The 15,635-nt window shown below is 52.9% G+C and overlaps 1 protein-coding gene and 1 long non-coding RNA gene across 3 annotated transcripts; one reads left to right on the forward strand and one right to left on the reverse strand.

The window, feature by feature from the left end:
• Positions 1–1,850: 1,850 nt before the first annotated feature.
• LOC135969037 (uncharacterized) lies at positions 1,851–8,344 on the reverse strand. Its single transcript, XR_010584092.1, has 2 exons — positions 7,545–8,344; positions 1,851–2,093 (listed from the first exon to the last, which is right to left on the reverse strand). It is a non-coding gene; the product is annotated as an uncharacterized lncRNA (long non-coding RNA).
• Positions 7,629–15,448, forward strand: ATP6AP1 (ATPase H+ transporting accessory protein 1). Of its 2 annotated transcripts, none has more exons than XM_074029665.1 (10): positions 7,629–7,829; positions 8,029–8,382; positions 10,627–10,887; positions 11,256–11,449; positions 11,908–11,948; positions 12,608–12,693; positions 13,192–13,430; positions 14,096–14,143; positions 14,230–14,461; positions 14,626–15,448. In XM_074029665.1, exons 5-10 carry the CDS (start codon positions 11,918–11,920, stop codon positions 14,833–14,835), a joined length of 846 nt encoding a protein of 281 aa, XP_073885766.1. In that variant the 5' UTR covers positions 7,629–7,829; positions 8,029–8,382; positions 10,627–10,887; positions 11,256–11,449; positions 11,908–11,917; the 3' UTR covers positions 14,836–15,448. The 2 variants fall into 2 exon arrangements, with proteins under 2 accessions (XP_073885766.1, XP_005595042.1); XM_005594985.5 differs by having other exon boundaries at positions 8,029–8,152; positions 10,813–10,887.
• The last annotated feature ends 187 nt before the right edge of the window (positions 15,449–15,635 follow it).

Raw genomic sequence — 15,635 nt, forward strand, 5'->3', positions numbered from 1 at the left:
TGGGCAGATCATTTGAAGTCAGGAGTTCGAGACCAGCCTGGCCAACATGGTGAAACCTGATCTCTACTAAAATACAAAAATTAGGCCAGTTGCGGTGGCTCACACCTGTAATCCCAGCACTTTGGGAGGCCGAGGCGGGCAGATCACAAGGTCAGGAATTTGAGACCAGTCTGACCAACATGGTGAAACCCTGTCTGTACTAAAAATACAAAAATTAGGCCAGTCGCGGTGGCTCACGCCTGTAATCCCAAGACTTTGGGAGACCAAGGCAGGCAGATCACCTGAGGCCGGGAGTTCGAGACCAGCCTGACCAACATGGAGAAACTCCATCTCTACTAAAAATACAAACTTAGCCAGGCGTGGTGGCAGGTGCCTGTAATCCCACCTACTCGGGAGGCTGAGGTAGGAGAATTGCTTGAACCCGGGAGGAAGAGGTTGTGGTGAGCCCAGATTGCGCAATTGCACACCAGCCTGGGAAACGAGCAAAACTTCGTCTCAAAAAAAAAAAAAGCCAGGCGCGGTGGCTCACGCCTCTAATCCCAGCACTTTGGGAGGCTGAGGCGGGCGGATCACAAGGTCAGGAGATCGAGACCATCCTTGCTAACATGGTGAAACCCCGTCTCTACTAAAAAAAAAAAAAAAAAAAAAAGCTGGGCGTAGTGGCAGGCGCCTGTTGTCCCAGCTGGAGGCTGAGGCAGGAGAATGGTGTGAACCCACGAGGCGGAGCTTGCAGTGAGCCGAGATCCGGCCACTGCATTCCAACCTGGGCAACAAGAGTGAGACTCCGTCTCAAAAAAAATTTTTTTAATTTAAAAATAAAAAGAAATGACATTTTGATACATGCTACCAAATGGATACTCTCAAAGGATTTTCAAGAAACATGCTAACTGCAATAAGCCAGAAACAAAAGGCTGCATATTACATGGTTCCACTTATATGATGTACTTACCAGCTTCAGATCCAGAATCAAAAAGTAAAAGGTTGTTTGTAGGGCCTGGGAGGATGGGGGAATGGGAAATTGTATAATAGGGACAGAACTTTAGTTTGGGAAGAAGAAAAGAGTTCTGAAGATGGATGGTGGTGATGGCTGTACAACAATGTGAACATTCTTAATGCCACTGAACTGTACAGTTAAAAGTGGTTAAGGCCGGGTGTGGTGGCTCACGCCTGTAATCCCAACACTTTGGGAGGCCGAGGCGGGCGGATCACCTGAGGCCAGGAGTTTGAGACCAGTCTGGCCAACATGGTGAAACCCCTATCTCTACAAATAAATAAAATTAGCCAGGTGTGTTGGCGGGTGCCTGTAATCCCAGCTACTCAGGAGGCTGAGGCAGGAGAATCGCTAGAACCCGAGAAACGGAGGCTTCAGTGAGCCAAGATTGCCCCATTGCACTCCAACCTGGACAGATAAAGTGAAATTCCGTCTCAAAAAAAAAAAAAAAGGCCGGGCGCGGTGGCTCATGCCTGTAATCCCAGCACTTTGGGAGGCCGAGACGGGCGGATTACGAGGTCAGGAGATCGAGACCATCCTGGCTAACACGGTGAAACCCCGCCTCTACTAAAAAATACAAAAAACTAGCCGGGCGAGGTGGCGGGCGCCTGTAGTCCCAGCTACTCCGGAGGCTGAGGCAGGAGAATGGCGTAAACCCGGGAGGCGGAGCTTGCAGTGAGCTGAGATCCGGCCACTGCACTCCAGCCTGGGCGACAGAGCGAGACTCCGTCTCAAAAAATAAAAAATAAAAAATAAAAAATAAATAAAAGGCATTTCACAGAAAAGGAAACACAAAAAGCAGAGCGTGCACTGTGTGGGTTTCCTGTGGCTGCAGTAACAAAGTGCCAGAGACTGGGAATTTTAAAGCAACAGAAATTTATTCTCTCCCAGTTCTGAAGGCCAGAAGTCCAAAATCAAGGTGGCACCAGGGTGGGTTCCTTCTGGAGCTGTGAGGGAGAGTCAGCTCCATGCGTCTCTTCTGGCTTCTTCCAGTGGTTCCCAGCAACGCTCCGTGTTCCTTGGCGTGTGGAGGTGTCATTCCAATCTCTGCCTTCAGCTTCATGCGGCGCTCTCCTCCCTGTGTCTGTCTCTTTTTCTCCTCCTTTAAAAACACCAGGCATTGGACTAGGGGTCACCCTTATCCAGTATGACCTCACCTTAACTTGATTCTGTCTGCAATGACTTATATGGGGACACTACTCAACCCAGTGCATATACTCTATGACCTAGCAATTCCCCACCTAGTTATATACCTATTGAAATGAACATCTATGTTTAACAAAAGACATACATTGGCCAGGCGCTGTGGCTCACGCCTGTAATCCCAGCATTTTGGGAGGCCGAGGCAGGCAGATCATGAGGTCAGGAAATCGAGACCATCCTGGCTAACACGGTGAAACCCCGTCTCTACTAAAAATACAAAAAATTAGCTCAGCGTGGTGGTGGGCGCCGGTAGTCCCAGCTACTCAGGAGGCTGAGGCAGGAGAATGGCGGGAACCCGGGAGGTAGAGCTTGCAGTGAGCCAAGATCTCGCCACTGCACTCCAGCCTGGGCGACAGAGCGAGACTCTGTCTAAAAAAAACCCAAAAAACAGAAAACAAAAACAAAAACAAAAAAAGACGTATACATAATTGTTCACAGTAGCACTAGCCATAACAGCCCAAATGGGAAACCAACCAAATGTCAACAGTTGAAGGAGGCAATCAATGGTGACACATTTATCCAGTGGAATACTATGAGGCAACATTGTTACATGCAGCCACTTGAATTAATCTGCCAATATTGAGCAAAGAATCTAGACACAAAATAACACTTCCCTTTAGAGTGGAGGAGAGGGCTGGGTGCGGTGACTCACACCTGTAATCTCAACACTTTGAGAGGCTGAGGTGGGTGGGTCACCTGAGGTCAGGAGTTCGAGACCAGCCTGACCAACATGGTGAAATCCCATCTCTACTAAATACAAAAAATTAGCCGGGCATGGTGGCACATGCCTGTAATCCCAGCTACTCGGGAGGCTGAGGCAGGAAAATTGCTTGAATCCGAAGGTGGCAGTGAGCCAAGATGGCGCCATTGGACTCCAGCCTGGGCAACAAGAGCCAAACTCTGTCTCCAAACAAACAAACCAAAAAAAAGAGTGGAGGAGGGAAAAATATTATACTGAATAATTTCCTTTATTTAAAGTCTCAAAACAGTCAAAACATATCCCATGATTTTTAGGAATGCATGCTTAACTGGTCAAACTATAAAGACCAAAGTGATTAGCATAAGAATCAAGTTCATGGTCACATTGGGAAGTGATAGGAAGGGAATGAGAGGGGCTTTTGGGGCAGTGATATTCAAATTCTTGACCTGGGTGATGCCATGGGACTGTCTGCTTTGATAAGCATTATACACTGTACATCTTTATTTTGTGTACTTTTTTTTTTTTTTTTGAGACGGAGTCTCACTCTGTCACCCAGGCTGGAGTGCAATGGCACGATCTCTGCTAACTGCAACCTCCACCTCCCGGGTTCTCAAGCGATTCTCCTGCCTCAGCCTCCCAAGTAGCTGGGATTATAGGCGCATGCCACCATGCCCGGCTAATTCTTTTGTATTTTTAATAGAGACGGGGTTTCACCATGTTGGCCAGGCTGGTCTTGAACTCTGGACCTCAGGTGATCCACCCATCTCGGCCTCCCAAAGTGCTGGGATTACAGGTGTGAGTCAACGCGCCCAGCCTACTTTTCTTTTTTGGGTTACGTTTCACCATGGCAGTGCTTTTTTAACAGGTCAGGGGAGTGGGAGGTGCAAGAGCTTGGAGGATTGAGTACTTGTGAGCAATGATGCAGTCTACCATGGTATCCGAGACTTCTTGCATTCTGCACCACAGCAAACAAGGGGAACCACCCAGTGTCTAGCAACAGGGAATGAGCCTAGCAGCTGGGTAAGCGAACAGCGACCTCCATCAACTGCTGATGAACAGACTGCAGAGGACTACAGGCAGAACGAGGCCAGGTGTGGTGGCTCACGCCTGTAATCCCAGCACTTTGGGAGGCCGAGGCGGGCGGATCACAAGGTCAGGAGTTTGAGACCAGCCTGACCAACATGGTGAATCCCCATCTCTACTAAAAATACAAAAATTAGCCAGGCATGGTGGTGGGTGCCTGTAGTCCCAGCTACTCGGGAGGCTGAGGTGGGAGAATCGCTTGAACCCGGGGGGTGGAGGTTGCAGTGAGCTGAGATCATGCCACTGCACTCCAGCCTGGGTGACAGTGAAACTCCGTCTCAAAAAAAAAAAAAAAAAAAAGGAACAATGCCATCTGGTACCAATGCAGGATAACAGTTGTTTCTCAGGGGACATAGGAAAATGGGGTTTGGGGGACCCAGGTTCCTGCTAAGGAACTGGCAGTGCTCTTCACTGACTATGAAGTCCAGGGGCGGGGGCAGTGGTCTGAGGTTCCTTTTATTTATTTTTTGAGACGGAGTCTTGCTTTGTCGCCCAGGGTGGAGTGCAGTGGTGCGATCTCGGTTCACTGCAACCTCCGCCTCCTGGGTTCAAGCAATTCTCCTGCCTCAGCCTCCCAAGTAGCTGGGATCACAGGCGCCCGCCACATGCCCGGCTAATTTTTTGTATTTTTAGTAGAGACGGGGTTTCACCATGTTGGCCAGGCTGGTCTCAATCGCCTGACCTCGTGATCCACCCGCCTTGGCCTCCCAAAGTGCTGGGATTACAGGCGTGAGCCACCATGCCCAGCTGAGACGGAGTTTCGCTCTCGTTGCCCAGGCTGGAGTGCAATGGCATGATCTTGGCTCACTGCAACCCCTGCCTTCCAGGTTCAAGCGATTCTCCTGCCTCAGCCTCCCAAGTGGCTGGGATTACAGGCATGTGCCACCGTGCCCGGCTAATTTTTGTATTTTAGGAGAGACGGGGTTTCCCCATGTTGGTCAGGCTGGTGTGGAACTCCCAACCTCAGGTGATCTGCCTGCCTCAGCCTCCCAAAGTGCTGGGATTACAGGCATGAGCCTCCAAGCCCAGCCGTTCCTTTTATTTCTTTCTTTTTTTTTTTTTTTGAGGCAGAGTCTCGCTCTGTCGCCCAGGTTGGAGTGCAGTGGCGCGATCTTGGCTCACTGCAAGCTCTGCCTCCCAGGTTCACGCCATTCTCCTGCCTCAGCCTCATGGATAGTTGGGACTACAGGCGCCTGCCACCACGCCCGGCTAATTTTTTTGTATTTTTAGTAGAGACGGGGTTTCACCATGTTAGCCAGGATGGTCTCGATCTCCTGACCGCGTGATCTGTCCGCTTCGGCCTCCCAAAGTGCTGGGATTACAGGCGTGAGCCACCGCGCCCGGCCGTTCCTTTTATTTTTATACTGTATGTAGAGGTAAGATATGTGTAATATACCTTACACATGTATATGTAACATGTATGTTCCACATATTTTGGTATGTGTCCAATAGTATATTAAAACAATTTTAAAAGCCACAGGGAGATGAGGGCCTGAAGGGATTTCTTTTTTTCTTTCTTCTTCTTCTTTTTTTTTTTTTTTTTTTGAGACGGAGTTTTGCTCTTGTTGCCCAGGCTGGAGTGCAATGGCATGATCTCGGTTCACTGCAACCTCCACCTCCCAAGTTCAAGCAATTGTCCTGTCTCAGCCTCCTGAGTAGCTGGGACTACAGGCGCCCGCCACCACGCCCAGCTAATTTTTGCATTTTTAGTAGAGATGGGGTTTTGCCACATTTGCCAGGCTGGTCTTGAACTCTTAACCTCAGGTTATCTGCCTGTCTCGGCCTCCCAAAGTGTTGGGATTACAGGCATAAGCCACCACGCCCAGCCAGAATTTCAATGAAGAAATGCTTTTACCCTAAAGATGAAGTCCCCAGACAGAAGGTGCTCATTGGTGCTATCAACATTTGGTGATTGGTTCAGTTTAGATATCACCTCCTGGTGGGAGCAGCTTCATGGGTGCCCATCTCCTTACATCCCTCCCAGTCCCATGTCTCAACCTTTGGAACATGCATGACCCTGTATCATGACCTGCTGTCCTGCATGTCCTCTAGACTAGACTGTCAACTTCGGGGGCAGAGTCTGGGTGCCTGGCCCATAGCAGGTGCTTCAGGAAGCCTCAAGGGCCATCGCTCCAGGGACCCCTGGCAACGGAGGGAAGAATAAAAGCAGTCACAGGTGGGTTTCTCCCCTAAAGATGGAAGCAGCTCAGCAACAGAGTCCTGGTAGAGGCAAGATTGCATTCCACATTCCAGAGGAAGTCTTTGCCTTGAAACTATGTACCAAAAGTAACAGAAACATAATAGACATGCTTTCCTTTTTAAGTTTGCTGGATTCTCCTGGGATACAGTGAAGCTCCAGCAAAAACCTCTCTCCTCAGCTAGTTCAGGCCTGGAAATGGCCACTTGAGGGTTTCCCTAAGCACCCGAAACTCAGTGAGCCCCCGAGTGACCTCATCTCCCAGTCCCCAACTCAGAGAGACCCAAAAGCTACAATTTTCTTTGACTGTATCGTCAGACCCACTTCCTCTATCCAGCTCAACTGCCACTATTCTCGTCCTAGTCTGAATCACATGTGACAATCATGACTACAATTTTTTTTTTTTTTTTGAGATGGACTCTTGCCAGGCTAGAGTGCAGTGGTGTGATCTTGGCTCACTGCAACCTCCGCCTCCCGGGTTCAAGTGATTCTCCTGCCTCAGCCTCCCGTGTAGCTGGGACTACAGGAGTGCGCCAGCATGCCCAGCTAATTTTTGTATTTTTAGTATTGACGGAGTTTCAACATGTTGGCCAGGATGATCTTGATCTCTTGATCAAGATTCGCCCGCCTCCGGCTTCCAAAGTGCTGGGATTTCAGGCGTGAGCCACCGCGCCCGGCCCGTTAGGGTGTCTTTGAAGCCACGCTTCGCTCTGGGTTTCCCCCTTTCCTCTTCGGTTGCTCCTTGTCCGATCTCTTTTCTGGACCCTTCTCCCACCCAAAGTAAGTGCTGGGTGTTCCCGCAGATGCTATCCTGGGCTCGCTTCTGTCCTCATTCTAAGGGATTACAGTCTCCTGTCACCTGTATCAGGGAGGGTCCATCTACAGGAAAAAGACACCACTTTTGCAATTTTAAGGAAAAGGATTAAAACAAGGATTGGCCGGGTGCGGCGATGCGCGCCTGTAGTTCCACTTTTCCGGAGGCTGAGGTGCGAGGATCGCTTGAGCTGGGGGGTGGGGGTAGGCGAGACCAGCCTGGGCAATATAGGGAGACTCTGTCTCTTAAAAAAAAAAAAAAAAAAAGAAAGAAAAAAGAAAAAAAGAAAGAAAGAAAAGAAGAGAGCAACAACAACAAAAAATAAATAAATAAATAAATAAATAAATAAATAAATAAATAAATAAATAAAAACGGACGGGCGAACGCGTAGGGTGCGCGCACGGTTTCGTGGAGCCTCCCTGTCCCTCTTGTCTCGTCCTAGTAGGTCTAGGTGGGCCCCATCCCCTTTCCCACTCGGAGTGTGAGTGCCTGGAGACACGTACAGCCAATCAGTGAGAAGGAGTGGCCGCGAGTGGCATGCACTTGGTCCAATTACCTGCGGCCCTGCCAGCCGGCCCGCGCTTGGGCCAATGGAGGTGCGAGGCGGGGCTCAGGCGGGGGCAACGGTCACCTGATCCGCGGCTGTCGAGGCCGCTGAAGCAGTGGAGGCTGAGGCTATGATGGCGGCCACGGCGACGGCTCGAGTGCGGATGAGGCCGCGGTGCGCCCAGGCGCTCTGGCGGATGCCGTGGCTGCCGGTGTTTTTGTCGTTGGCGGCGGCGGCGGCGGCGGCGGCAGCGGCGGAGCAGCAGGTCCCGCTGGTGCTGTGGTCCAGTGACCGGTGAGCGGGCCGGGGTGGGATGCGTTGTGGCGGCTGAGGCGCCCTCGCCCGACTCCGACTCCCGCGCTGTCCTACGCGAGGGGTGGTGAGGCCCAGAGGTGGACTATTCTTTGCTCGGGGGTCGCAGCGAATCTGCCGGCAACAGAGCTCCAGTCCACATGCGCCCCCGTCTGACAGCACCTCTTCTGTCCCCTGCCAGGGACTTGTGGGCTCCTGCCGACACTCATGAAGGCCACATCACCAGCGACTTGCAACTCTCTGCCTACTTAGATCCCGCCCTGGAGCTGGGTCCCCGGAATGTGCTGCTGTTCCTGCAGGACAAGGTGCGCCTGCCCCAGCCCACTCTCCCCCGGTCATCGGGAGGCAGCCAGGAACCCCTCCCCCCATGACACTGACGCCCATTCCCCAAGGGAAGCTTCAGTGACCTTGTCCCAACCGTAGGGAGGTGTGGGTCGTCTCATGGGAAGGCCTGTAGTAAACGCTTCAGTGGGCATGGCGACAGCCTCGGAAATGGCACCAACTTGATTGGAGGAAGCGACGGGTCAGAGGCCAGGTACCTACTGATTACCAAGCACTTTGGATATCTGACTTACTCCAATATGGTGGGTGGGGATTATTGTCCCTGTTCGTTTATAAATGAGAAGACTGAGGCTGGAGGTTAAGTGACTTGCCCAAGCTCATACAGCTAATGGGTGGCACAGTTGTAATTCTAGCTGTGATGATCATAATAATGATAATTGGAAAATGATCACCTGTTTAGTGCTTTGTAGGCACTTGCTATACTGATGTCATTATCTCGGTTTTACTGCCAAGGAAAGTAAGGTTTGTCGAGATACAATGTTTCACTACAGTTGATAGACACCACTTTGGTTCCAGCCTGAGTCTGTCAATCCTCCCTCCCAGTTGGAGCTCATAACCTGCATGCTGTTTTCCCTCCCATCCAGGATCTTTGCCCCCAACCAGGCGTGCAGACCATGAGATGATTCTAAGATAGCAAGCGTCTGCTAGGCCCTCCCTTGTTGGTGGCCTGTATGGCTCATTGCCCTTGTAGTCTCCCTTGGTTGCTGTGTGGGCAGATGGTGGCCTGAAGTCTTTTCAGGAGGTGGTAAATAATATAGTCAGATAGGAACTGAGTCCTAGTTCCACCATGTAACCAGCCATTGGAGGCATGAAATAATCTTTGTCAATGACAGTTTCTACATCTGTAAAATGAAGACACCACCTACATCAGAGGGCTGTGAGGGGGAATTCTTTTTTTTTGTTTTTTTTTTTTTTGAGGCAGAGTCTCGCTCTGTTGCCCAGGCTGGAATGCAGTGGTGCAATGTAAGCTCAATGCAACCTCCACCTCCTGGGTTCAAGCAATTCTCTGCCTCAGCCTCCTGAGTAACTAGGATTACAGGGCACCTGCCACTGCGCCCAGCTAATTTTTGTATTTTTTTTTTTTTTGTATTTTGAGTAGAGACAGGGTTTCACCATGTTGGCCAGGCTGGTCTTGAACTCCTGACCTCGTGATCAACCCACCTCGGCCTCCCAAACTGCTGGGATTACAGGCATGAGCCACCGCGCCCGGCCTGTGAGGGGGAATTCTTATAATCCACATAAAACATCTAGCCAGGATCCCCCAGTCTTTCGGCATTCACCCATTCATTCATTTGTCCAATATGGAAAGCCTACTATGTGCCAGGTATTATGAAGTGTTGGGATACGGCAGTGAGCAGAAGAACCCAATCCCCCACCATCAGGAAGCTGACATTCTCATGAGGGTGACCAGTAAATACTAAGTTGGTATATTATATGATGTCAGTGTTATAGTCTTTAGGGAAGGAAACAGGCTAAGGGGACAGAGTGACTGGGATGCTGTTTTAGATAAGGGTGGTCAGACTGGGCCTCACTGAGGAGGTGAGGAGGTGATATCTGAGCAGAGATCTTAATGGAGGGAGGGAGCCGTTGGGGGAAGGACATTCCTGGAACAGCAAATGCAAGGGCCCTGGGCGAGGTGTGCTCTTGGCAAGCTCAAGGAAGACCTGGTGTGACTGGAGCACAGTGAGTGAGAGAAAGGGGTAGGAGATGTAGGAGATGGTTCTCAGGTGGCCAGGCAATGAAGTAGGACCTTGTAGGCCATGAGGGGGAAGGTCAGGTGCAGTTCTAAATGTGTAAGAAAGCCTTGGGTAATGTGGAGCAGGGAGTGGTGTGATTTCTCAATTAAAGAAAGCCCACAGGAACCACCAGCAACTCCTGGGCTTTCCGACTGGGAGCCCGGGCGGCCAAACAGCAGCAAGGTCCTGCCCACAAGGGAGGGGAGACTGGGCGAGTGTATATACCAAACAGGTTAGGGAAGCTGATTAAAATCTCCTCAGGGCCTAACTGGGAAAGGCCAGAGGAAGCTGGAGATTGGAGTAGGGGGTAGGAGCGAAAGGACAAAGGACATCTGTAAGTTGTATAGAAAAAGGGATGGGGTCAGGGCCACTGTGGTCCTAAGAGCTCAAAAGACTTAGTGCTTCCTCCGCATGTTCTGAGATCTCACCTCTCTCCCCTTCCACCAAAAGCAAGTGGGGTGACGGTCCTGTCCAGACTGGACATAGCCAACTCCCATTTTCTCTGGCTGGGAGGCCTGCTGCAAATGCTCTTGGCTGCCCCACCCCCTCCCCACAGCTTCCCTGTTCCCTCCCCAGTTCCTCTTGTCTGTAGGGCGGGTAAGGCAGCTGACTCCTACTCCTGAGGTTACCACAAATCAGCTGCCTACAGATCTCCCCACCCCCATGACTGCCTTCTATGTCTTCTCACCCTGCCTTGACAGTGCTGGAGGGAAGAGACGAGTCTCCCACCCACCACCACCAACACACAGTCGCGCTCCACTATACCGAACCTGACTCTCAGTGAGACTTTGCTGGCCCTGAGAATGCACGGGGAAGGTGGCTGTCCCCTGCCTTGGCCCCCATTCCTTGTCAAACCTCCTCAGATGTCTCCCCTGTTTCCCTATTAGCTGAGCATTGAGGATTTCACAGCATATGGTGGTGTGTTTGGAAACAAGCAGGACAGCGCCTTTTCTAATCTAGAGGTAAGAGTCCTCTCCCAGCCAGGGGCCATGGGGGACATTCTGTGCTTCTCCCAGCATAAGAACTGTACTCTTACCTCATATCAGGGTTACTTGGGTCTGAGTCTCCTCTGGGATGCCTCCTCCCTCCCCCCCCGCCGCAAACAACAACAACAACAACAACAAAACCACCTCATACTCTTAGCAGAGACACTGGCTTTGGGGTAGAAAGGCCTGGGGCCTGAATGTCAGGGCCTGGGGTGTGGGCCATTTTCTTGGTGAGCCTTTGTGGGTATGGCTTGCCAGAGGAAACCTGCCAGAGAGGTTTGGGGGGCTGGCCCAGGCCCACTGGCCCCTGGCTAACTCACCTTTTGCCTCTCCCCTGTCACCAGAATGCCCTGGACCTGGCCCCCTCCTCCCTGGTGCTTCCTGCCGTTGACTGGTATGCAGTCAGCACTCTGACCACTTACCTGCAGGAGAAGCTCAGGGCCAGCCCCTTGCATGTGGACTTGGCCACCCTGCGGGAGCTGAAGCTCAACGCCAGCCTCCCCGCCCTGCTGCTCATTCACCTGCCCTACACGGCCAGGTACTGCCCACATGGCCCAGCCACCAGCCTCGGGGTCCAGAGAGCAGCAAGGCCCTGGGCTATGGCATGTGGTGGCACCGTTCGACCAAATATGCCAGTACTCCCCACCCCCTCACAGCCCTTCTAGAAGGTGCCGTGTGTGGCCAGAAGAGGTGGGGAGGGCCTCTTCTGTGATTCAGGAGTTGGTGCCTAGCTCCAGAGATGAGGCAGATGTGAGCCCTGTGGGTGGGGAGCTTTCTCACCTAGCCAGGCCCTTGTCACAGAGCAGGTGGCTAGGACTTGAGTGTGACTGAGAAGCCTCGGGGTGAGATGGGCTTCCAGGAGTGGGCACTGAGGTAAGAGTGTGCAGGCTTGGTGTGTGGGGCTAGTGGGGAGGAGAAGCTGGGGCTGGGGAAGGGTAGTAGGCAGCACAGGTCCAGGCCGCCTGAGGACTCTGGTGCTCTGTTTGTCTTCCATAGCTCTGGTCTGATGGCACCCAGGGAAGTCCTCACAGGCAATGGTGAGTAGAATCAGGGAGGATGCACATCCTCACCTAGCCCTTGGGCGGGGACCACAGACAGTTGGCCTGCAGCTCCTCAGCCTCCTCACTCCCAGGGTGGCCCTCCTGCTTCTCGGGGCAGCTGACAGTGGAGCAGGGAAATGCTGGCTCCCAGGACTAGCCAGAGACCACTTAGCAGAGGACCCTGTCCAGCCAGACCCCACTTGGCAGAGGGGGGGCCCTCTGTGCTGGAGGCTATGGAGCCAGTTTCTGTGCATGCAGCGTGAATCCTAGAGTTATGGGTTTAATAAGACTGCAGACATTTGGAAAAACAATTCTGGGGACTTACCTATTTGCAATAAAGAACAGTCATTGCCCATGGAAAGGCAGTCACAAACCTTTCATGGGTGGATGTGGAGTTTTCTGTATTGATATGTATTTTCTCGTGTCACATAGGTAGGGCTTGGCATTAGGAAGTTGATGACCAAAGCCACAGTTGTCCAGGGGGGAGGCTAGGAATGGGGGTGGGATGAGAAATAGCTGCTCCTAAGGATCCTCAGTGGAAAGTAATAACACCACTTTCAGATGGTCTAGAAGGTTTCTAAAGCAGACGGTGGGGAGTGTTTCTTTACACAGGGTGCCTGGTGACTTGACTCTCTGCTCTCCTTTTTGACCCTCAGATGAGGTCATTGGGCAGGTCCTGAGCACACTCAAGTCTGAAGATGTCCCGTACACAGCGGCCCTCACAGCGGTCCGCCCTTCCAGGGTATGTGCCCTTCCAGCAGGGGCTCTGGGGCATGCAGGGAGAGGCAGTGTGGTGAGTCTGTCTGGAGGTGGGGGGTGTATGCCACAGGCAGGCTGTCCGGGAGGCCCAGCATAGCGGAAGCATCAGGCACAGAACCCCTGTGGTGTGACTATTTGGAGTGGCTTGTCCCTGGGCTGACTCTGGGGGAGGACTAGGATGAGCACTCAAGTGCTGCCTCCCCATTCCAGGGGCAGCTTTCCATCTCGTCCTTTGAGGCTTGTGGGTGGCAGACTTGGACACTAAGTCTAAATGACCCTAAGTTTGAGGGACTAGGAATGTCATCAGGGTTTAGGGGCCATCAGGGAAAGCTTTCTGGAGGAAAGGCCTCCTCTGGCTGGTGGGACTTTGAGATAGTGGACAGGGTGTCCTGTCGGGAGAGGAGGGAGGGCACGACAGCTGGGTTGGAGTATGACAGTCTCCCAGGGCTGCTGAAAGAAGGCTGGTTGGGTGTTTCTGCAGGTGGCCCGTGATGTAGCGGTGGTGGCTGAAGGGCTAGGTCGCCAGCTGTTACAAAAACAGCCAATATCACCTGTGATCCATCCTCCTGTGAGTTACAATGACACTGCTCCCCGGATCCTGTTCTGGGCCCAAAACTTCTCTGTGGCGTACAAGGACCAGTGGGAGGACCTGACTCCCCTCACCTTTGGGGTGCAGGAGCTCAACCTGACTGGCTCCTTCTGGAATGACTCCTTTGCCAGGCAAGGGCACTAGGCTGGGGAGGACTGTGCCACCACAGGTGACCTTCCCACCACTGTGAGTTGCAGGTGGGGCAGGGAGCCAGGGTCAGGTCTGTGTGTTGGGGTGGGGATGGCCATGGTCTGGTTGGGGTCTGGGCAGTGTGAGGATGTAGGAGGTGTCATGGCGGGGGGTGCTGTTGGAGGGGAGTTGCTCAGACTTCTGCCTCCCCATGCTTGTGAGTCTTTGGTTGGGACCTTGGTTGTTAACACCTCCCCCTTGAGCAAAACTTCTGGGACTTTGTGTGGGCAAATGCCAGGCCAGCTACCTGAGGCATTTATGGGGCAACCATGCCCTTCTGTTTGCTCTCACCCCCAAAGCCCAGCCCAGGCACCTTAGTGACCCTAAGAGGGAGTAAAAGGAGAGGTAGTGAGCTCAGGGGAACCAGAGGAAGGACCCCCATGCTGGTGGCAAGGGGAACCTGGGTCCTGGCTTCCAGCTCTGTTCTGGGCTTGCAATGCGACTGGATCCTCAGTTTTCCTATCTGTCAAGTGGGGTCACTGCTTCTTCAGGTGGCTGCAAGGACCCAAGGCAGCTTAGGTAAGAGCAGAGCTGAGGAACTTGTTCCTCTAAGATGCCAAAGGCCCTCCCAGAGCCTCATGGTGCACCTCTTTCTCTGCCTCCACAGGCTCTCACTGACCTATGAACGACTCTTTGGTACCACAGTGACATTCAAGTGAGTCCTGGGGTGGTTGAGGTGTGGGGAGGCTGGTGTGGCCCCAGCCTCCCCAGCTCACCTGACATCCCTGCCACCTTCCCCAGGTTCATTCTGGCCAACCGCCTCTACCCAGTGTCCGCCCGGCACTGGTTTACCATGGAGCGCCTCGAAGTCCACAGCAATGGCTCCGTTGCCTACTTCAATGCTTCCCAGGTCACAGGGCCCAGCATCTACTCCTTCCACTGCGAGTATGTCAGCAGCCTGAGCAAGAAGGGCAGTCTCCTCGTGGCCCGCACGCAGCCCTCCCCCTGGCAGATGATGCTTCAGGACTTCCAGGTATGGCGCAGGGGTGGCCCAGCTTCAGGTGGGGGAGCCCAGGCTGGTGTTTGAGAAACGAAGAGAGGCTTGGGCTTGGGAGTCCTGTCCCTGCGCTGCCCTTGTCCCAGTCCTTGCTGGGCCTCCCAACGGTCCTTTCTGACCCGTGTCTGTGTGTCTGCCAGATCCAGGCTTTCAACGTGATGGGGGAGCAGTTCTCCTATGCCAGTGACTGTGCCAGCTTCTTCTCCCCCGGCATCTGGATGGGGCTGCTGACCTCCCTGTTCATGCTCTTCATCTTCACCTACGGCCTGCACATGATCCTCAGTCTCAAGACCATGGATCGCTTTGATGATCACAAGGGCCCCACCATTTCTTTGACCCAGATCGTCTGACCCTGTGCCAGTGGGGGATTGAGGGTGGGACAGTGTCCGTGTTGTTGCTTTCCCACCCTGCAGCACACTGGACTGGAGCTTCCCTCTTCCTACCGCAGCATGAACCCCAAGCTCCCCTCAGCCCATCTTGCTCCCTCTTCAGCCTGCTGAGGAGCTTTCCTGGGCTGCCCCCATCTCTCCCAACAAGGTGTACATATTCTGCGTAGATGCTAGACCAACCAGCTTTCCAGGCTTAGTCGCTGTGAGGCGTAAGGGACATGAATTCTAGGGTCCCCTTTCTCCTTATTTATTCTTGTGTCTACATCATCCCTGGCTGTGGATAGTGTTTTTGTGTAGCAAATGCTCCCTCCTTAAGGTTATAGGGCTCCCTGAGTTTGGGGTGTGGAAGTTCTACTTAACTGTCCTGCTTGGCTGTCGTTATCGTTTTCTGGTGATGTTGTGCTAACAATAAGCAGTACACTGGGGTTTATTTCTGTGGCCTGAGAAGGAAGGCACCTCCACAGGTGGGCTGGGTGCGATCGTCGGCTGTCTGGCATGTTCCCACCGGAAGTGCCTGGCAGGAGCAGGGGGTGCTCGGTTGTTTCCTTCCTAATAAAGTAAACGAGGATCGCCATGCGTTGGGCCTCTTGTCGCTCATTTCTGCGCTGAGCTTTTGGCGCGTGCTCGCCAGAGGTATGCGGGAGGATGGAGCCTGGAGAGGGGGAGGCTAGGAGGCATCCCCGGAGACCGGGAGGGGCTTTAGTAAGCTGGGCCCTAACCGCTTAGGTCAGGGAGGGGTGGTCGGGCCGAGTCCCGGTGCG

This window comes from Macaca fascicularis, chromosome X (genome assembly GCF_037993035.2).
Source record: "Macaca fascicularis isolate 582-1 chromosome X, T2T-MFA8v1.1".
In the NCBI taxonomy this organism is placed as follows: Eukaryota; Metazoa; Chordata; class Mammalia; order Primates; family Cercopithecidae; genus Macaca; species Macaca fascicularis.

Bases quoted from the DNA above. Each gene is read 5' to 3' on its own strand.
- ATP6AP1 (XM_005594985.5), top strand. From the start codon at position 7,666: ATGATGGCGGCCACGGCGACGGCTCGAGTGCGGATGAGGCCGCGGTGC. The intron at 7,830-8,028 runs GTGAGCGGGCCG...GTCCCCTGCCAG, and splicing joins GTGCTGTGGTCCAGTGACCG to GGACTTGTGGGCTCCTGCCG. The intron at 13,431-14,095 runs GCAAGGGCACTA...CTGCCTCCACAG, and splicing joins TGGAATGACTCCTTTGCCAG to GCTCTCACTGACCTATGAAC.